The following is a 22,897-nucleotide window of genomic DNA, read 5'->3' as shown; positions in this document are numbered from 1 at the left end:
AAAAAACAAATTCAGATACTTAATTTCAGTGCATCTGGATTTTTTTGCTTTTGAATTTTTTGCATCTGAATTTTTTGCTTTTGAATGTTTTGCATCTGAATTTTTTTTGCTCTAAATTTATGAACATAGTTGAATTCAGAGACAAAAAATCAGATAATTTCAGTGCAAAAAAAATTTCAGACACTTAATTTCAGTGCAAAAAAATAAAATAAAAAAATTCGAATGGTAATACTAACCATTAGCAATTTTACCGCGGTTTATCGTTATACCGGTAATCGTTACATCCCTACTTGAGCCATAAACAAAAAATACCAAATACTCATTAACTCATTAAATGCTGTGTTTGTGATTGTAAACAAACCATATATTTTATATAAACTTTTTTCTTCAATATTCTACATAAAAATTGGATTTCTTACGTTTTTTTTTATGTTTACCTCCACCAAGGAGGTTATGTTTTTGCCAGGGTTTGTTTGTTTGTCTGTTTGTTTGTTTTTTGTTTGTTTGTTTGTTTGTCTGTCCGTTAGTGTGCAACATAACTCAAAAAGTTATGGACAGATTTGGATGAAATTTTCAGGGTTTGTTGGAAATGGGATAAGGAAGAAATGATTAAATTTTGGTGGTGATCGGGGGTGGGGGGGCCCATGGGGGGGGGGACTGATCAGCCTTGGCGGAGGTCTGCGCTCTCCGAGTGCTTCTAGTTTAATTCTGGCATCTGTCAGTGATTAACACTAACATTGGTTCATATCTGTTATTATTTTTGATTCTAGGTCCAATGTTAAATATTAAATGTTTCAGTGTGTATTTTGTACTCACTTGGTAGAAGGGTGTTAGTGTAGGAATTTAACACTGTTTATTATGGGATGGTTGTAGTGGATGGATCAGAATAAAAAAAAAACTTACAAAAAATGAACACCTTTTGAATTCTGACCTAAGACAAATTGTGTGGAATATGATTTTTTTTTTTTTTTTTTGATAACCTGAAGTGCTAGTGTGCATAATGCGCACACCTGGATACTGGAAGGTTATAGTAAATGTCAGTGTGTAAATATGTGGCTGTAAATGTGATGCAGTTGGAGTTTCCATGTGAACTTGGACTGGAGCGGTCACCTGAAGGTCTCCACGTCCACTCGTTGCGTTGCCGTCTTGGCTGCTGGAGCGTACATGCCGTCCGTCTCGGCCTGTATCTGTTACGTCACTGCTGTGTTTGACCAGCTGTTACACATGACTTGGCAGCCGCAGTGGAATTTAAAGTGCGTGTGTGTGGACACGTATGGAACGGCCACTGTTAATCTGCTTTAAGGACAGAATGCAAGTGTTTTATCATGTGAACTGGATGTTTGGAGTTGAGTTAAGGTTTTGTGGGTTCAAGCGTCCACACTCTTTCATTTATTTATTTATTTATTTATTTTTTTAATGTTTGGGTCTGTTTTGGTTGAGCCTCAGTCTGGTCGGTCCAGATGACACATTCTTCAGTTTATTCTCCTTAAATCCAGGCTTTAACTCAACCATCTGTGGTTTGTTTACATGGATCAGGTGATGGTCAGTGGTCACTCTCAGCTGTTTATTGACCATGAAACCATCTGTGGAGCAAAACTGACCAATGTATGCATCAAACCTAGTGAATCCCACAAGGACGTGAGGGTACACTTTAATCCTCCATAATGAAGGAAATCTCGGCTTGTCATTAGGGCTGTGTACTGGCAAGAATCTGGCAATACGATACAAATCACAATACCGGGATCACCATTAAGAGTGTTAGAAAATGTCGGTTCTGCAATATATTGCGATATTTCAATTCACAATATTGTATTGATATTTTTAGGTATTTATTCAAATGCAGATATTGTTGTGGTTCATTTTTGTTTTTTGGATTTCTTTTTGTGTATACCTTATTATTATTTAACACTGTTTTATTAAATAATGGTTATTTGAAGCATCCTAAAATCACTTTGTACTGTCTGAGAGGCAGATGGTAGTTCCTTTGGAAACTAGGAGAATTAGAAAAATTTTGTGATATAGCATTAGATCCTGTTGTGATCAAATAAAAATGTGTTTAGTATTTGTACATATTTCTGGTGTAATTAAATTCTTCCAGGAAATAATCTTTAAAAAAAAAAAAAAAGAAACAAACATTCTTGCCAATACTCACCCCAAATCACCATACGTTTTATCACGATACTGTTAAAAAGGCCATTTTTATTAGTTTTGTTTCTTTTTTAAATGATTATTTCCTTGAAGAATTGAATTACACCAGAAATCTGCACAAATACTAAACACATTTTTATTTGATCACAACAGGATCTAATGCTGTATCACAAAATGTTCCTGTGTTTGAACTGAAATGATGTTTTACAGACATTACAGTTTCAGATCCTGTTCAAATGTTCATATTCTATTAGTTCAGAACTAACATCAGAACAGTATTTTAGTTCAATCTCAACAAAGGAACGAACATTACTGAATAAAACAGTGTATCTGCATTTCAATAAATACCTAAAAATATCGATACAGTCCTTTTTAATATCGATACAGTATTGTGAAACGAAATATTGCAATATATAGTAGAACCGATATTTTCTTACATCCCTACTCATCATTCATTTTGTGGTTCATAAATGTTTGATTATTTTTACTTTGAGTTCAGTGTGCTCTTTTAGTTGTTATGTTTGGGAAACTGTTTTGTTTCATTTTGTTTTGTTTTGTTTTTTTCAGCGTAGCCTAAATATTGGGGCTGATATTTTAGAGAATGCTGACAGACAGAAGCTCGGCTGTACGGAAGATAAAATTTGCTTGAATATCGTGTAGAATAATTGTGAGTAACAGAGGACAACATAAAGAAATTCTGAAAAACTTTGGGAAGAATACTGTGCCAGTATCAACATTTCCTGAAAATGTAATGAAAATCTGTCCATAACTTTTTGAGTTATCTTGCTAACAAACAAACAAACAAACACGCACGCACGCAAACACACAAAGCAAAGTGATCACAATACCTCCTGGCGGAGGTAATAAGCAACAAAAATGAGTAAAAATAACCAAAATAATAAACAAAATTAACAAAAATTAACTAACAAACTGTGGATGATGATCAAAAATGAGCAGTGATCAACAAAATGACCAAAATAATCAGGTTTTATTCAACATCTGTCAGATGTTTGTTTGTGCTACTTCTTCTCATGGGGTCAGAGGTCAAACTTAATGGTGATTTATTTATTTTTTTAACCTGTAAAATCCATGAATTGATTGTCACGTATGAAGGATAACAGCCGTGTTGGAGTTTTGAGGATTAACCCTATGAGTATAAATAAATAAATATATTATATATTCAGAAGGATGACGATGATCCAAACCCTGAGGGAAACCTCAGAGCAGCGATGCAGTAAACTGGATTAAGAGTAATGGTCTGTCAGTGAATAATTCACATCTATAGGAGCTTCTTTTCACTCCGGCTTTATCTGCAGTCGCCAACGCCTCGTTATCTGGTCCAGGCTGAAGATGGTGAGGATAAGAGTGTGCATAATGAAAACCCTCTGCTCAGGGTCATGTTTGAGATGACGCTGCACAAACTTCCACCGGATATTAGACTTAAAACACAGACGGGCTGGTTTATTCAATGAGAATTTACCAAATAGAAGCAGATTCCAGCTTCTCAATTCATCTGGTCTTTTGTGATCACCAGTGGAATATTGATTTTTGCATTTTAATGATACAGGATCTGTATCATTTTGGTTTTTCCTTTAGTAGGTTTGGTTATATATGGTCCAGATCCAGCAGAACCACAGGGACACATGTCCTGTTCAGTAGTGTCTGTGTTTAAACTAAATAACTGATCTACGTGTTTAATACATGTATGAACAGGTGTGAGTAAGTACTGTCACATGACACATGGTGCAATTGACAGAAATTAAATATGGGCTAAAAATACTTAAATTTCTGCTGCGTGACATAGGGACTGAAAATGTACATCATTTTATTGACTTTATCCAAATGTCCAAAACATGCAGTTCTCATCATAAATGGATCGAAATGAAACATAGGGCTTTAGCTCTGATTAAAGTTAATTGTCCATTTACATATGAGTCTGAACAAATATTATTAAAGTGAATAGTGCATTTACATACATGAGTCTAGAACAAATATTATTATTAAATAGTGCATTTACATATGAGTCTCAACAAATATTATTAAAGTAAATGGTGTATTTGCATATATGTCAGAAGTATAACTTTACATAATCAGTTATATCTTCTTTTTCTACAAGTGATACAGAACTTTTGTAAACAGTTCCATAAAACAGAGTTCTGAAGCTAAAAAATGAGCCTATTTGAGAAATGACAGGAGAAACTGTAATTTATGACACTGACGGTCCCTTTGGCTGGATCTGGTCCATATGGAATTCACTTGAAGTGTCAAGTGTAGTAGTTTCCCATTGTTTACAGTGTGCTGTTTTTAGTGGATGAGTCAGAATTTTAAAAATCACGCAAAAATAAACGTTTGAATTTTGACCAAATATAAATTGTGAAAAATAAAAATATGACCTTTTCTAATATTAAGTGCAAAGTGTGTATAATCTGCTCACACAGATACTGGAAGGCTAATAAAAACAGATTTTAGCTCAAAGCAAATAAAATGAGGAGTAAAGAAATAAATTCCTTGTCTTTCTGTTGGAGGGAGGTTTTTCTGGTTTTTTTTAATTTATTTATTTATTTTTATTTTTATTTTTTTTTGGGTTGTTGGGAGTTTGATGTTTGTTTCCTCTATTAAAAAACATTGTCTTCAGTTGAACTAGTATTGTATATTTTCCTTCACACCAGAAAAATCAATAAATATTTTAGATTAAAAAAAAAAAAATGCTTTCATAAAACAAATACAGAACAAATGGTTCTGGATACAACAAACCCCGCTCCTCGCACGTGTTGTAGCTTATTTGGCATTGATCCAGCTGATGTCATCATATCAATTGCCTCACATATGTGCCAAGTTTGAAGTAAATTGAAACAAAATTGATCTTTTTATAGACATTTGAAATTTTGCCCATTATAAGTAAATGAGAGAAAAAAAGATTTTAAGAATTCATTTAAAAAAAACTGAACTTTGACCTAATTTTCCCAATATGTAATGAGATCTATTTTTTAATTTAATTAAATTTAATTAAATTTAATGTTGTGTCACTTGCAATCTATAAACCCAATTTGGTATGAATTCAACTTATAGCTTTGCTGCTAAAGTGTAAACAAAGTGAACCAAAAACAATAGCCCTTGCCTCCCCTTCGGGGGGGGGGGGGGGGGGGGTAATAATGCAGAAGCTGATTACCATCAGTAATAGGAGTGTGTATCGGCAAGAATCTGGCAATATGATACACATCACAATATTAGGATCACGATTCGATGTATCATGATTCTGTTAAAAAGGCAATTTTTTTGTTTGTTTTTTTTTAAAGATTATTTCCTGGAATAATTGAATTACACCAGAAATATGTACAAATACTAAATACATTTATATTTGATCAGAACAGGATCTAATGTTATATCATAAAATTTTTCTAATTCTTCTAGTTTCCAAAGGAACTACCATCTGCTTCTCAGACAGTAAAAAGGGGCTTTTAGGATGATTCAAATAACCAATATTTAATAAAACAGCATTAATTAATAATAAGTAAGATATAAATGATAAAGAAAAACAAAAATGAAAATCTGCCATATCTGCATTTGAATAAATACCTAAAATGTCGTTATAGTACTTTTTAATATCCATACAGTATTGTGAAAGGAAATATCGTGATATATCGTAGAACCAATATTTTCGAACACCCTTGGTCAGTAATGATTAAAATGATGGTCACTATATGTCAGAAAATAGAAATAAAGTCCATGTTTACAGTTAAAATAGCACATTTAATCCAACTGGTCAGATAAAATGTTGACCATATTCGGTTTATTTTCTGTGCATCTATAAAGCTCTGGTTTGTGTCATTGAACTCCTTTAGTCGTCAATAACTGTTTTTCTGGCTCTTGTGGTATTTTCAGATTTATCTCACGTCTCTTAGGGTTGAATTAAAACCTTTTATGAGTCCAGAATCACATTAAAACCTGAACAGTGGAGCCTGTTTTCTGTGTGAATAAAACATTTGCAGAGCTCAGCTGTTGGTTACGTAACGGCTCTGCAGACTGGGCTTGAACAGGACGGAGGTCGCATCACACCTCCAGAAAACACACAGTTTAGGGAAATGAGTCTGACTTCAGCTGTTCACCATGTTCGGCTTTATTCAGCCCTGTGGTGTTTGGGGAAAAGGCCTCCGAAGGCGCAAACAGACGGCTTCACAACGGCCTTTAAACCTGAAAAAAGTCAGAAAAACATAAATGCAGCTTCATCAGACCTACACATGAACCGGTTCTGCATTTACTGGCTAATGTGTGGTTTAGCATATATTTCTGTGCATTTTAGTGTATTTTTGCTTACTTTTGTATCGTTTAGTGCAGCTTATGTATTTTAGCATATTTTTTGTATAGTTTAGTGTATTTTTTGTGTATCTTTGTGTATTTTTTGTGCATGTTACTTCCATCCATCCATCCATTATCTGCCACTTATCCGGGGGCAGGTCGCAGGGGCAACAGTATAAGCAGGGATGATATTTTTTGTATACTTTAGTGTATTTTTTGCATATCTTTGTTTATTTTTTGTGCATCTTATGTATTTTAGCGTATTTTTGTATACTTTCGTGTATTTTTTGTGCATCTTGTATGTTTTAGCATATTTTTTGTATACTTAAGTGTATTTTTTGTGTATCTTAGTGTATTTTTTATGCCGCTTATGTATTTTAGCATATTTTTTTGTATACTTTAGTGTATTTTTTGCATATCTTAGTGTATTTTTTGTGCATCTTGTATGTTTTAGCATATTCTTGTATACTTTAGTGTATTTGTTGTGTATCTTAGTGTATTTTTGTGCATCTTCTATGTTTTAGCATATTTTTTGTAATATAAATAATGTTAAGGATTGTATAAACATGTTAAGGATTGTGTTAATGTTTGTGTGTTTTGGGCTGCAGACATGAGGACGTGTCGTATGAATGAGTTCAGCTGTGGCGCCGGCTCCACCCAGTGCATCCCCGTTTTCTGGAAATGCGACGGAGAAAAGGACTGCGACAGCGGCGAAGACGAGCTCAACTGTGGTAGGTGGACGCTGGGGGGGCGGGGCCAGTATTGGACCATTTTCATCAGATCAGACTCTAATCAGTGGTTGAATTTGTTCCAACAAGCGTAAACTTGAATGGTTGTGTGTCAGATTCATTGTGTCGTGTTTGTGCTGTTTTGGTCACTTATCCATCTGTAAACTCAAGATTCCCCTGGTCGTCTCCATCCATGATAACATCTGTTAGGCTTATGTAGAGATCCATACCCACATCGGCCTTTAACCCCTTCCACTCGTGTCATGGATCCATGCTGCAGGTGCATCATGGGTAAACTGCTGTGGGAATAATATCCAACTCCTTATATGGACATCCTGGGGGTGTGTTTATAGGTCACAGCTTCAGGTTTTACACATTTTTCATCTTTAAACCTGAGATTTGTTTGTTTTAGAAACCCTCTAAGGCACAGGTGTCACACATGCGGCCCGGGGGCCAAACCTGGCCCGCTAGAGGGTTCAGTCTGGCCCCTGGGATGAATTTGTGAAATGCAAAAATTTCACTGAAGATATTAACAATCAAGGATGTTAAAATCATTTTAATTCAGGTTCCACATACAGACCAATTAGATCTCAGTTGGGTCAGAACAGTAAAATACTATCATAATAACCTATAAATAATGACAACTGCAGAGTTCATCTTTGTTTTAGTGTAAAAAAGTACAATTACATTAAAATGTTTATATCAACAAACTATCCTTTTACAAAAAAATGTGAATAACCTGAACAAATATGAACAACCTGAAAGTCTTAAAAGAAGTAAATGCAATTTTACCAATATTCTGCCTGTTATTAAATGTTTTTTGTATTTGTAATTGTAATATCAGTTGTAATGCACATGTGTAAATGATAAACTGAGGCAGAATATTGTTAAAATTGCACTTGTTTTTCTTAAGACATTTCAAGTTGTTCATGTTATTCAGATTTTTAAGGAAACGTTGTAGATATAAACATTATCATAATGTCCTTTTTCTTTTTTCTCTGTTATTCTTTTACTGGTCCGGCCCACCTTAGATCATATTGGGGTGAGTGTGGCCCCTGAACTAAAATGAGTTTGACAGCCCTGCTCTAAGGCCTGTTTACAACATGTTTTTTTTTAATTTTCATATATTTCACTACTTTTGGGACATTCAGTCGTTGTTAAACCTGTTTTAACGCCAAAACACTTCGTCCACATTAGTGTTTTTATCAGAGACTTCAACAGTTTCACAAATCCAACTTCAAATGTTCAGCATTTGGGCTGAATTATCTGTTTCTACAGTGATCTAGGACAAAAATGGGTCTCAGTTACATAAAGCTGAGATTGTCCTGAAAATTTTGATATAAAACGTTTGGGGTTTGTGTTATTTACAAGTACTTTAACCCTCAGACGGATAGGTGGGTCAAAATGACCCCGTGAGGTCGTTTTATTCCAATGTCTTTGTAGTGAGAAGTTATTATTTCATACTCCAGGTATTCCTCAAAAACATGTTACTGACATCATGACGTTTACATTTTTAACTTACATTTTATAGATGTTTATGCAATTGTAGTTTTTGTTTGACTACCCCAAGCTTCCATATTGGGGTCAAAATGACCTGTATTTATTTACAATGAAATTCCATCTGAACCTTTGATTCATTCAACAGTAAAACTAAAGGACTCACTCACCAAATGGATGTTGACATTGTTCAGTTGATGTTAAATATTATATACTATATATACACTTTCCTTTTCAAATTTTCCAAATATTAAAAAAAATATTTTAACATTGTTAAATGTTTGAAATATTTTATATTTTTCTTTTTTTTTTTTTTTTAAGAGGAAATCATTCTTTTGTGAACCGAAATATAATCAAATTATTATTTTAACATGACAAAATGAGAAGTGTCTCTTTTATGTTAGAGCGGAGGGTCCAGACACTCATACGTCAAAGGCTTAAATAAAGTTGTGCTTTGTTTTCGCTCTGCATGTTAACCATCTTCTTCCATTTAAGGTAACATCACATGTGCTCCCAATGAGTTCACGTGCGCCAGCGGCCGTTGCATCTCCCGTAACTTCGTGTGTAACGGCGAGGACGACTGCGGTGACGGTTCTGATGAAGTGGAGTGTGCGCCGTCGTCCTGCGGTCCCAGCGAGTTCCAGTGTGGAAACTCCACCTGCATCCCAGCCAGCTGGGTGTGTGACGACGACGTGGACTGTCAGGTAAAAGAACACAACAAATAACCCCTGTCTTTTTTTTAGTGTGTTGGTGTGTCTGTGTGTCACAGTGGGTCCAGATCCTTAACTTTGGGCAAATGTGAGACACACAAACGTTGACGCTGAACTGATAGAACAGCTGGTGTTGAGTCACAGTGTGTCCGGGCTCTGGTTCTGTGTCTGCCTTCAGGACCAGGTCTTCATGGACCTGGGTTAGTCAGCCCCAGTGTGTTTCCAGTCCAGTGGCACCCCGGCTGACTCAGCTGTGTCTGATAATTGCTGTTGTGGTTATCGGTGGAACGGCCCGGTGGCGTTGTGACCCACACTTTCACACACTCCGTTAATCCACTCCCATGTGACGCACTGAATTTCAGATGATGAAAGTCTGTGAAATGAGTCGACTTAAAGTTTCAGCGGGTGTTTCAGCGTCAGTCAGAGCAGAGGTTTGGTTTTACTGTTGGTGTTTGAAAGCACAGTTTAGACTTTAGATTTTTATTTATGGTTTACTAGTCATCCTCATTAGCAATTTTTTCAAACATATTTACTTTACTACACTTACTTTTTGATTGAATCAGGTTCTGCTTTGAGATGTTTTTAAGGAACATTGTTGTTTAGGGCTGTTACAAAATATCGGTTCTGCAATATATCGTGATATCTCATTTCACAAACTGTATCGCTATTAAAAAGTACTGAATCAATATTTTTAGGTTTTTATTCAAATGCAGATATTGTGGAGGTTCATTTTTGTTCATCTTTATTGTTTATATCTTATTATTATTATTATTATTATTTAACACTGTTTTATTACCTCCGTCAGGAGGTATTGTGATCACTTTGCTTTGTGTGTGTGCGTGCGTGTCTGTTCCTTTTTGTGCAAGATAACTCAAAAAGTTATGGACGGATTTTCATGAAATTTTCAGGAAATGTTGATACTGGCACAAGGAGGAAATGATTAAATTTCGGTGGTGTTCGGGGGTGGGGGGCACGGGGGCCCACTGATCTGCCTTGGCGGAGGTCTTCGCTCTGAGTGCTTTTCTTGTTAAATAATGTTTATTTGAATCATCCTAAAAGCACTTTTCACTGTCTGAGAGGCAGATGGGAGTTCCTTTGGAAACTAGGAGAGTTAGAAAAATGTTGTGATATGACATTAGATCCTGTTCTGATCAAATGAAAATGTGTTTAGTATTTGTGCAGATTTCTGGTGTAATTACATTCTTCCAGGAAATAATCTTTTTTTTTTTTTTTTTTTTTTTTTTTAAAGAAACAAACAAAAAATTGCCTTTTTAACAGTATCATGATATATCGTATCGTGATCCTAGTATTGTGATTTGTATCGTAGCACCAGACTCTTGCCAATACACACCCCTATTGTTATACTTTTCATACCTTTTGACATAATGGTGACGTTTTATATGTATGTTCTTATTTTAGTGTTTTATGTGTGGTTTTAGTACTGATTTTTAATGTGTTTTATGTATATTTTTAGTGTGGAGGTTTGGCTGTGATTTCTATTTTGTGTAACTTCTGCTGCTGTCTGAGCCAAAACACTCTGGAAAAAAGAGATTTTTAATCTCAATGAGCTAATTTCTGCTTAAATTAAGGTTGTAATAATAATAATAATAATAATAGTAATAATAATATATGAACTACAGTCCACAGTGACACATTAAACCTCTTAAACCCCTCCCCCACGTCTTTCCAGGACCAATCAGATGAGTCTCCGTCTCGTTGCGGCCGCCACCCGACACCACCGGCTAAATGTTCGTCCAGTGAGATGCAGTGTCTGTCAGGAGAATGTATTCACAAGAAGTGGAGATGTGACGGAGACCCTGACTGTAAGGACGGCAGCGACGAAGCCAACTGTCGTAAGTCAAACACAGACCCGTGAACGACGGGGTTTTAATCTGGGATTAGAAACATTGTGATGCAAAATGTACAAATCTTTTTTTTTTCAATACACTACGAAAAAATTGGATTAGCATATATCAGTGGTTAATGGCAACATTAGTTAATGAATGTTAAATGGTAAAATGTGTCAGTGTGCATTTTTACTCACTTCGGAGAAGGGTGTTAGTTTGGTTTCTATTGTTGACCTAGTTGTTAATTTTACTGTGTGTATATATTATTTGATTACCTGTATATATTCTTATTTATTACATATTATCTGTAGTATAGTTGGCTTTTTGTATATTTTAGTATTATTTGTCTATTTAATATTTTATCTCTGTAGTTTTTGTATATTGCCAATATTTATCAGTATATTGTGATTAATTTTTCTTTTTTTTTTTTTTTTTTTTTTCACAGTCGTTTTTGCACTTTTAAGTGTTTGCTGCTAAATGGATTTTCACTGTTCCTGTAACAATAGTCTCTTTTCCACTGGACATCTGCGCAAAACTTTACCAATATTTACTAAATGTCAAAAAACAGTAGTGCGTAATGTCGGTTTTTCCATTAAATCACAAATGCAATGATTTGTTTATTTATTATCACGAGATGACACGAAAAATCATTCCATAAACATGACGAACATAAATATGGTGTTGATTTACAGATATATTCATTTTTATTTTTATATTACCCCTCTATCGAGTACTAAATTCTAAAATGATGTGGTTTCCTGGTGTGTCCACACATTCTGCACCATGTTTCTTTTAAAACTCTTCTTCTCTTGTTGTAACGTCCGCCAACATAGTTTTTTTCTTATTCATGTGACTCTAGTTGCAGAAAAAGGTCTTTCCCTTACAGTTTTGTGTGATATACCATTTGCGCAAAGCCTGAAAAACCACCTCTTGCCAGTGCAAAAACTTTTCATCGAAAAACAAGAGTTTTGGTGAAATTGTCATTTTTCCATTGGGTAAATTTTTATGTGCAAGTTATATATAGTTATTCACACAATTTGAGGATCAATGGAAAAGTAACTAATTACTATATAGTTCTATTCTACTTTGGGTCAGAATTTGAAAAATCATTCAAGAATGAACAACTGTTGAATTCTGATCTAAAATAATAAGACCTTTTTTAACATGAAGTGTAAATAATATGCTGACCTGGATACTGGGGGGTTCATTGGCGGTGTGCGTTTGTTTTCCTCAGCTGTTCGTACCTGTGGACCGGACCAGTTTAAGTGTGAAGATGGAAACTGTATCCTGGGCAGCAGACAGTGCAACGGCATCCGAGACTGCACCGACGGCTCCGACGAAGTCAACTGTAAAAACTGTACGAGCTCAGAGCGCAGTGGTGGTGGTTGGGTCGAAGATGGAGGAAGTCTGTGGGGAATTAAGGATTTAGAGCTGAAACGATTAATCAATTAGGTGCTTGAAGCGAATGCAAAAATTCCTGATTCGATTAATCGACTCAAATTGATTGAAGGGAAATATTCTGTTGCAGTTTTCCTGAATTGAAGCTTCTTTGTGCGTCACAATAAGCGTCTGTGTGAAATACAACAGTGGAACCAATGTTTAACAGCAGAGAAATGAAGGATAATGTCGTGTAAAATTTATGACCGCAAGTGGGAGAGCATCTCTGGTCTCTTTGACGGTCTTCCTCAGTTGTATTTATGTCTCTGTACTCCCATCTATGTAGTGGAACTTTGTCCAGTAACAGTCACACAGAGCCAAAGACAAACTCAGAGATCGAGCAGAATTCGAGCCGCATAAAGTGTTTATTCATACACAAAATAAACACTGAGTCGACATCTGCAGAAACAACTGACTTTTCGCTCTGGGAGACCGCTTTTATTGGATCAAAAGTAGGTTGGGTTTTAGGTATAAACCATCCCCCTACATTCCCTTTTCATCATATTTTGAACATTATCTAGTCATGTCAGAAGCCCTCCTTTTTTAGCTTGTCTCTGATAAGGTAAGGTCTTAATGGTGTCTGTCAGGATTGGTCAGAACATATACATATGCAACTAATTTCCAGTATTTGATTATCATATATAAATATGTAACTTTTTCCCGGAAAATGTAAGGTACTTCCCAAAATGTTCAAAAATTTCCACTTGCATGCACTTCTTTTGTACACCACGTTTTCCGGAACTTTCCATGAGCTCACATGTTCTTTCTGCCTGCCCCGTTTGTAACTTCGCATAAATTCATGTATTCTTTCGATGGCTACACCTGTTCATTCTTTCCTGGGTCTTCCAGGAAAAAAAGTCAACTACTCTGTTACAACCATCACATTACACTGAAATTAACTTCTGGCATGCAAATGAATACTTTTGAATATAAAAAGAATACTTTTGATTATAAAATTATTACTTAGATTAAAATACTGGTTTCTAATGCTTTTGATTAAAATACTGATTTCTGACACCACAAAACTAAGCTTTGATTCAGGAGAATTGTGGTTGAATGATTTTTTTTTTTTTTTTTTTTTTTTTGGATGACTTTGAGTTGATTATTCATTTCAGCTCTAAAATGATTAATTAATTTGTTGTAATCAGGGTGTGAAGGGGATTTTAAGCAATATAGTAAAAAATGCTCCAGGAAAACATCTCCTACCCCACCTTTAAGTTGTTTTTAAGTTGCACAACAAATTATTCAAACAAAAGCAAAAAGAAAGGTTTGTAATATTGATGTTTCTTTGATTTGGGGGGGAGGCTTATTGATGCCTCCACTGACGTCTTTCAACCCGTTGCTTCCTGTTATGGGTGTGCAGGGGTTAATGGAGTGGATCTGGTTCTGTAGAAGTGTTGTCTAAGGGCAGTGCTGTGGTTGTGTCTGCAGTGACCCAGTGTAACGGACCAGACAAGTTCAAGTGTCGCAGCGGGGAATGCATCGAGATGAGCAAAGTGTGCAACAAGGCCCGGGACTGTCCCGACTGGAGCGACGAGCCCATCAAGGAATGCAGTGAGTGTTGGCCCGCTTCATGGAGACAAGGACTGTCAGATCCAGTTTAGTCCGGGGGGGGGGGGCACATGTTACCCACTGTGATCTAAAGTGGACTGGACTGGTAAAATAATCTGAGGCAAAATAACAGAGAAATAATCATCCATTTTTCTTTAAGTGTGAAAAAAAGTAAAATTACGTTATGAAAATGTAAATAATGTGAATAACAGTGGTCATGTACCTGAAATGTATTATGAAAAATGAGTTTAATTTCAACAATATTTTGGCTCAGCATAGTACTAATTCAATATCCAGATCACAGTGGATCTAAAACACAAAACATTTAATAACAGGCAGAATATTGGTACAATTACACTGATTTATATTAAGACATTTCAGGTTGTTAATATTTCTCCATGTTCACATTTTATTGTGAAAAGACAGTTTTTAAATGCAAATATTTTCATAATATAATTTTATTTTTCCTCCACTTTAAACCAAGTACAACATTTGGAGTCTTTATTTGTAGGTTATAGTGATATTGTTTTACTTGAGATCATATTGAACTAATGAACTAAAACCAGTTTAACACCATTGATTGTTAATTGCCTTCAGTGGAATACTTACATTTCACATTCACATGCTGGGCCAGACTGGACCCTCTGGGGGGGCCGGTTTTGGCCCACAGGCCTTATGTTTGACACCCCTGATTAGGGGTGTAAGAAAATATCGATTCTGCTATATATCGCAATATTTTATTTGACAGTACTGTATCGATATTAAAAAGTACTGTAACGATATTTTTAGGTGTTTATTCAAATGCAGATATGGTGGGGGTTCCTTTTTTTTTAATTTTTGTTTTTCTTTTATGTATTATTTAACACTCTTTTATTAAATAATGTTCGTTCCTTTGTTGGGATTGAACTAAAATACTGTTCTGATGTTAGTTGTGAACTAATAGAATATGAACATTTGAACAGGATCTTAAACTGTAATGTCTGTAAAACAGAATTTCAGTTGTAACACAGAAACATTTTGTGATATAGCATTAGATCCTGTTCTGATCAAATAAAAATGTGTTTAGTATTTGTGCAGATTTCTTCTGTGATTCAATTCTTCCAGGAAATAATCTTTAAAAAAAAACAAACAAAGAATTGCCTTTTTAACAGTGTCATGATATATCGTATTGTGATCCTAGTATTGTGATTTGTATCGTATCGTCAGATTCTTGCCAATAAACAGCCCTACCCCTGATGTAGACCATAGTGGGACTTTCAGATGAACCCATAAAGACCCAGGGTGACTTCTGTGGCAGTTCCCAAATTATTTTTTCTCTTGATTTAACCTTTCCTCAGTGATTTATCACCATTTCTTCTAATATTATCCTCTGAATTTAGCATTTTTCCAGTAAAAATCATTTATTTTCTTATGTTTAATTGACTGATCATGAAGCTGTTCATAAACGCTCAGCGTAAAGGCAAAGGTTATTGCATCAAAACAGAAAAAAATTGAAGGAAAAGGTGACTTTTTCTGTAAAATATAGCATTAACTGAACAAAGCCTTGAAATGCAACTGTTATTCTATCAGAACAGCGAAAACTGAAGAAAAAGGGACTTTTTTTTTCCCCAGCAAAATATATCTATTTTTTCTACATGAATTCTTTCCTAAGTGATTGATTGCAGTTTATTATTTTATCCTCCACATTTTCAGTGAAAATCATGTGTTTTCCTATAGTTAATTCAATGATCATATACATGTTGATAAAAGCTCGAAGTAAATTCAAAAGTTATTCTATCAAAAAGTGAAGAAAGTCACTTTTTCAGTAAAATCTCTCATTAACTGAACATAAACCCAGTGTGTCCATCCACTGTCACTGATCCAACTCCATGGGTTTTACTGGTGAATCAATGTTGGAGAAGATAACGGTGTTTCCACGGTAACTACGGAGCCTCTGAGCATCCAAATATGGTCATATCTGATGACCATGAAAAGATGAAGAACTGTATTTTACACCAGTTATTTAAATTATTTAAAGTGTTTTTGGTATTTTTTCCCCCTCATTTTACATTTCTGTTTCGTTTTCTATGTTCTGTTGTGAAAAAAACATGCGACCATGAAAAGATGAAGAACTGTATTTTACACCAGTTATTTAAATTATTTAAAGTGTTTTTGGTATTTTTTCCCCCTCATTTTACATTTCTGTTTCGTTTTCTATGTTCTGTTGTGAAAAAAACATGCGACCATGAAAAGATGAAGAACTGTATTTTACACCAGTTATTTAAATTATTTAAAGTGTTTTTGGTATTTTTTCCCCCTCATTTTACATTTCTGTTTCAACATGTTTTCTGTGTTCTGTTGTGAAAAAAACATGCGACCATGAAAAGATGAAGAACTGTATTTTACACCAGTTATTGACATAGCTCGATTAGGATTAGTGGATCAACAGGTATTAAACAGTTTAGATCAGTAGATGGTTTTGGTTGATCCTCCTGAGACTCAGGAAAGTCAAAGTTGTGACTTTTTTAATTAAATAGTTGACAGGATTAGTGGATTAACAGGTATTTTTAGTTCAGTCAGTGACTAAACGCAGGTTCTGAATGTTGTGAAATGAATTCTGCTCATTTTTTCGAGTGTATTATTCATTTTATCCTCATTTTAAAAGTATTTGTTTTTTCTACCAAATTTTAAGTTTTTTTGGTAATTTTCTTTCCTCATTTTACATTTCTGTTTCAACATGTTCTCTATGTTCTGTTGTGAATAAAACGTGACCATGAGAAGATGAATAACTGTATTTTACACCAGTTATTTACATGTATTAATAGGATTATTGGATCAATAGGTATTAAACAGTTTAGATCAGTAGATGGTTTAGGTTGATGTTGATCCTCCTGAGACCCAGAAAAGTCAAAGTTGTGGCTTTTTTAAATTAAATAATAGTCTTGATTGGAAACGGCCCAATGCAACAGTTTTATTAGATACATTTAATTTTTTTATGGATTGTCTTTAACAGTGGTCAGGTTTTTTTGTTTTGTTTTTTGTTTTTTTAAACCCCTCCAGTGAATTGAAATGCTGGGTCTGAGGTTAAATAATAAACAGGTGATGTGTCAGAGGTGGTTCTTAGTCCATTTACCTCCAGCGCTGTGACGTGAACACCAGTCTCTTCATCTGTGTCCTCCATTCTCCTCAGATCTGAACGAGTGTTTGCTGAACAACGGCGGCTGCTCCCACATCTGCAGAGACATGGTGATCGGCTTCGAGTGCGACTGTACGCCTGGTCTGCAGCTCATCGACCACAAGACCTGTGGAGGTAAAACACCACAGCCTTTACCCACAAAACCTGGACATGACTCCATTGGGTTCAGTCTGTGACCCACATAGTGACCCAGATCACCACAGGCCTGGTCTGGAAACCCTGAATGAACACACAGTAGGACATCACAGTACCAGTGCACCATCCTAACAGTCATTTTCTGTACCAGCCGCGGTTTGTGAGTGTTTTTTTTTTCTTGAAATAAGAGTGTAAATCTACTGTATGAATGAGCTTCAGTCTAGAGAAAACGCCAGAAACTGTTTTAATGAACGGAGATTCTAATTCCGAACAAGTGTTCAGAGAACACAAACCTCCGCCAAGCACACTGAACAGTATGCATGTGTGGATCCACTATTTCTGTTTAAATTCAACAGTTTCCAGGTTGTTCCATACAGCAGAAAAAGTTGAAGCTTGGTATCAGTCATCTGTATGTCAAATGAGGTTCAATTCACATCAATATTTGTTGAGTTCTAATTTTAAATGTGTGTTAAATGGGATTTTCAATGTTAAATGTAAATGTCCACAGAGTCCACATTCCAGTGGATGTGGACAATTTAGTTCCAGATACAAGATATTGTTCTAAGCTACAGGTGGATCAAATTGGAGGCTAATCGGAGTCATTTTGAATTTTTAATGTATTTTCGAAAATTGCTCAAGTTGTGACCTTGCTGTGACCTTGAACTTTGGCCTACTTGGCCCAAAATTTAATGGGTTGGTCCCAGGGCCTAGGCCTATCTGTGGGGAAGATTTGGGAAAGATGAGTGGAAGAGTTTTCCCGTAAAGTTGCTAACAAACTAACAAACACACAAAGCAAAGTAATCACAGTACCTCCTGGCGGAGGTAAAAATAATTTTCCTCTTCCTCGCTCCACCTTCGTCATCTTCCTCACACACATTGTTTTTTTTCCACTGTTTTTCTCTGTATTTTTGTGGTTATTTTAGTAGTTTTGAGCAGGGGGGGAAGTTGAAGAGATTTATCAAAAAAATGCAAGATAAAATATTTTTTATCGTAGTTTTTTGTGAGTGTACATTTTTGTCCACGAGGGTCACCAGAGGGTGCAAAAGGCATCATGGGAAAATAAAGCACATCTAAGAGTAAAAGACCCTGGATTTCGAAAATATAACTAAATAGAAACATTTCTGCCAAATTTCATGTCAAAAGCTGCAACACAGCCAAAATGATGAAGAAATGGGAAGAAAAAAAAAAAACACAGAAAACTGGACATAAATGCCCGAGGGGGGCTTAAGGGTCAAGGGACAGACATTGAAAGTCAAGGTCTTCCTGAAAAAAGGTGCAAAAGAATTAGCAAAAAAGACGAGTGACAAAGACATCTTGGTGGCCTATTGTAATGGTTAAAATTAAAATGGTGAAAAGAGATGGGGAGGGGGTCTGCAAGGCTCAACAAAAAACACAGCAAAACATGTTAGTAGAACACTGTCAAACAGCACTATCACTGTTGGACTGTCCTGCACCAACACCTGGCCAGGGACAGCAGTTGGTTAACTCGTGTCCAATAAACCACCCGGACGACAAGTTCCAGTCCACTCTTTATGGTGACTGAAGTAAGGTAAAACTGGGAAATGAAAACACCATTCCATTCAGAACACAGTTTCACAGAAGGCCTAGCTTAGAAGCTAAATTAGCTTAGCCAGCTCATTAACATACATAGGTATGGTCTTGTACTGTAGCTTCAAAGCTGTAGGGTACAAGAATTCAAGTTAAACTCATATAGTCACATTCATTACTATATCATTATGTAAACATACCGACTAGGGCTGCTCAATTATAGAAAAAAACAATCATGATATTTTATCAATAATTCAAATCACGATTATTAAACGACTATTTGTTAACCTTAAAAGTTGTTTATTTTTTTCTTGCAAAACAAAGTAAAATACTCTTTAAACATAAATAAAGCTTTTAAACACTAAAACAAAGTATATTCACTTTTGTACAAAACAAAAAATATCTTTGAATGCAAATAAGTACACTGTAAATTCAAGTATGTTTCCTTTTGTAAACAAACAGTGCACTGGAATTAAACTGCTATAGACTTGCCATAGAACTGTAGCAATAAAAAAAAAAAAAAAAAACATGTAAAGTGCAAATTATAAATTCAAGTATGTTCAGTGTAGTATGAAACATAGTACATTTTTTATATATATATATATATATATATAATTTATTTATTTTTTTCCAGTGGCATGAGGTTTCAGTTAAGGCCTTCTGTATGCATCAGCCTTCTTTAGAATACGTGCATTGTGCACTACAATGCAACGACCATGTGCCACACAGAAAACCAACATTAAGCCACAGTGTCACACCATGCATCCAACAATACGCAACATGAAGTAAATACTAAAAAAGGCTACTCTGAGCAAGTGATTCTATACAATTGAATTTGACTTGCCTTTTTTGTTTACCAAGTGCTTCTGCTGTGATTCTCCTGCCATTTTTCCAGACTGCTAGGTACAACTTTCCTGGTGGGGTGGTCCTGCCGGCTAGCTGGCAGCTGTAGCTTAGAGGGGGGCGGGGTGGAGCAGCTCATGGTAGCCCGTGTGCACGTGAATTAAAACAACTCAAAATTAATTATCGTTTTTTTCTCAATTACATAATTTTTGTAATCATTGAGTGTAATAATCGAAATTGTAATTGAATTTCGATTAATTTCACAGCCCTAATACCGACGATGCCTTCAAAGGCCAACTTGAAGGTCAGGAACGAACAGAGATAAACCAGACACGTGTCAACACCATGTCTTTCTTCCAAACAGAATAATGTCCAATGTTTATGACATCATCGGTAGATTCCGTTAACACAAAACACTACCAACATTGGCCAGTAGATGGCAGATAAGGACTATGAAAACCTTACAACACCAAATTTCACAGTGCTGGAAACAAAATAAGTGAATTAAACAGAACAACTATTATATGCAATTTACAAGAATTCACCGCTATAACATTGTTAAAACGCTGCTAAAAATAATAAAAACCTTCCATCTCTCGCTCACCGACTGCACTCTGCTGCTCTAAGCCCTGCCCACTTCCACCCCTCCCCCTCAGCCAATGCAGACCTCTACCCTAATATGTTCTAGACCAACAGAAGGAACCCAACCTCAGATAAAAGGTGACATTTGGATTTAGCCGACAGTGTAAATGTTTCATGATGAGTTCTGATCATTTGAATGACTGTGGATGAAAAAAACTGTTTAATATCAGTTTAATATTGTGGATTTTCTGGAGCGGTGCAGTCTCATTTACAGCCGTAGACGTTCATAGTATTGTTTTTTGTTCCAGCTTTAACACTGGGATCATTCATAACACCAGTATGACGGTCTGGACTCAAACACACTGGTGGTTGTTCTCTGTTTCTGTCTCTGTTTATTCGATGCAGATCTGAAGGCGTCGGCCCGTTTATGTTCGTTTCACTCGTTCGTTTTAGCTTCAGTTTATATTCGATTATCCATCATCATTGTCGAGGAACTGCCCCTCCTTCTGTGACTCATGCATGTGACGGGTTTAGTGCAGATGTTTGCGTTAAAATCTCTGTTATTGTGGAGCCTTCAGTGTGTAATGTGATCATCTTTGACTTAAAGCTCAAATCCTTTCAGTTCCGTTCAGGAGGCCGCAATCCGACACAGTTTGGTTAGCGACCTAATCTTAGCCTCCGAAGCCAGACTGAGGATGGAGAAAGAAATGTGGATAATCCCATCTGGAATGAACACCGCTGCTTTTAGAGTTCATTTAACCCTGTTTGAGCCCACGTCAACTACAGTTTAAAGAACAGGAACGAAAGATCCGTTTACAGAAGGCATCAAAACACAAAATGAGCACAATCTGAATACTTTAATCTGAATACTTTATTAATCTGAATAATTCATTAATCAGGACATTTTTTTTAGTCAGAGTACTTTATTAATCTGAATGCTTTTTAATCACAACACTTTTTTAATCAATACTTTTTTAATCAGAACACATTTTTAATCAGAATACCTCATAAATCTAAATACTTTATTAATCAGAACACTTTTTGAATAAATACTTTATTAATCTGAATAGTTTATCCCAGGTGAAATTGTTGTTTTACAGTTGCTTAATTCAAGTATAATTTAAAAAGTACCATACCATACCAACTTTATTCATAATGCACTTTAAGAACTTTACAGCTGGCCAAAGTGCAGTACACCAAACATAAAACAGGGGATTAAATATGTAAATGAGTAAATAAAAACAGTGATAACACAGGGTGTAAAGTGGGCTAAAAATAACAAAATACAACCATCATAAAAACAAAGACAAATTGAAATCTGATTAAAAAAAAACAGTATAAAAATATAAATACAAAAAAAGAAACATGTCACTCATTGATTAAAAGCCAATGAGAAAAAATGTGTTTTTAGACGTGATTTAAAGTTAGACAGAGAGACTGACCCTGTCTAACATCTAAGGGCACCTGGTTCCAGAGCTTTGGGCCAACAACAGAAAAGGCACGATCCACACCAAGGGGTGGATCAGGTCAGACAGGTAGGAGGGGCCAAGGCCATTCCAACACTTAAAAGCAAATAGAAGAATTTTAAAATCAACTCTAAAACGCACTGGCAACCAGTGGAGTGAAGCTAAAACTGGTGAAATATTTTCATGTTTTCATGTTCCTGTTAAAAGCCGAGCTGCAGCGTTTTGAACAAGCTGCAGTTGGTAAAGTGCATTTTCACTCAGCCTGGCAAAAATGGCATTACAATAGTCAAGTCTAGCAGTTACAAATGCATGGATCACAGTTTCAAACAGATCCCAGGGCAGAATTGATTTTACTTTTGCAAGCTGTTGTAAGTGAAAAAAGTAGCAGCAAAGAAAGTATCGGATGGATGGATGGATGGAATTGTCACAGGAACATAAAAGTATCACACAACATACTGAAATGTAGGCATGTGTGAAAAGCTGCAGGAAAAAATATTAAATATACATAAAAGTACTAAAACCACTGGAATATACAAAAGCTAACTCTGTACTGCAGATGACAAATATGTACAACAAATAAGGATATATACAGGTAATATGGGATGGAGATATATATATATATATATATATATATATATATATATATATATATATATATACACACACACACACACAGGTTAAATAAATAAATTTTTTTGTGTGTTTGTATACAGTCACAGAAAAAAATTATTAGACCATCCAAAACAATGGTTATGCAATGAAGTACAAACTCCTGTGTGTATCGTGACTAAAACAGACAGAAAAGAAAACATGGAATGTCTAAAAGCACTGTTTTTGTCAGTACGACATAGATATTGATGGAAGAACTGAAGTGATTTTGGTTTTTATCAAGAAAACATGTTAAACGGATCGATATCAGCTCTGAAATTAAACT

The 22,897-nt window shown here is 35.4% G+C and overlaps 1 protein-coding gene across 1 annotated transcript in view; it reads left to right on the top strand.

The window, feature by feature from the left end:
• Positions 1-22,897, top strand: part of vldlr (very low density lipoprotein receptor) — a 74,634-nt gene that overhangs the window by 20,391 nt on the left and 31,346 nt on the right. Inside the window, exons 4-9 of the mRNA XM_030149781.1 lie at positions 7,053-7,175; positions 9,165-9,373; positions 11,070-11,232; positions 12,461-12,583; positions 14,095-14,217; positions 17,384-17,503. Coding sequence (XP_030005641.1) covers positions 7,053-7,175; positions 9,165-9,373; positions 11,070-11,232; positions 12,461-12,583; positions 14,095-14,217; positions 17,384-17,503 — 861 coding nt within the window. The remainder of the gene's footprint in view (positions 1-7,052; positions 7,176-9,164; positions 9,374-11,069; positions 11,233-12,460; positions 12,584-14,094; positions 14,218-17,383; positions 17,504-22,897) is intronic.

This window comes from Sphaeramia orbicularis, chromosome 12, assembly GCF_902148855.1.
Source record: "Sphaeramia orbicularis chromosome 12, fSphaOr1.1, whole genome shotgun sequence".
Lineage (NCBI taxonomy): Eukaryota > Metazoa > Chordata > Actinopteri > Kurtiformes > Apogonidae > Sphaeramia > Sphaeramia orbicularis.
The sequence above is the reverse complement of the archived record's forward strand: the minus strand, read 5'-3'. Positions and strand labels throughout refer to the sequence as shown.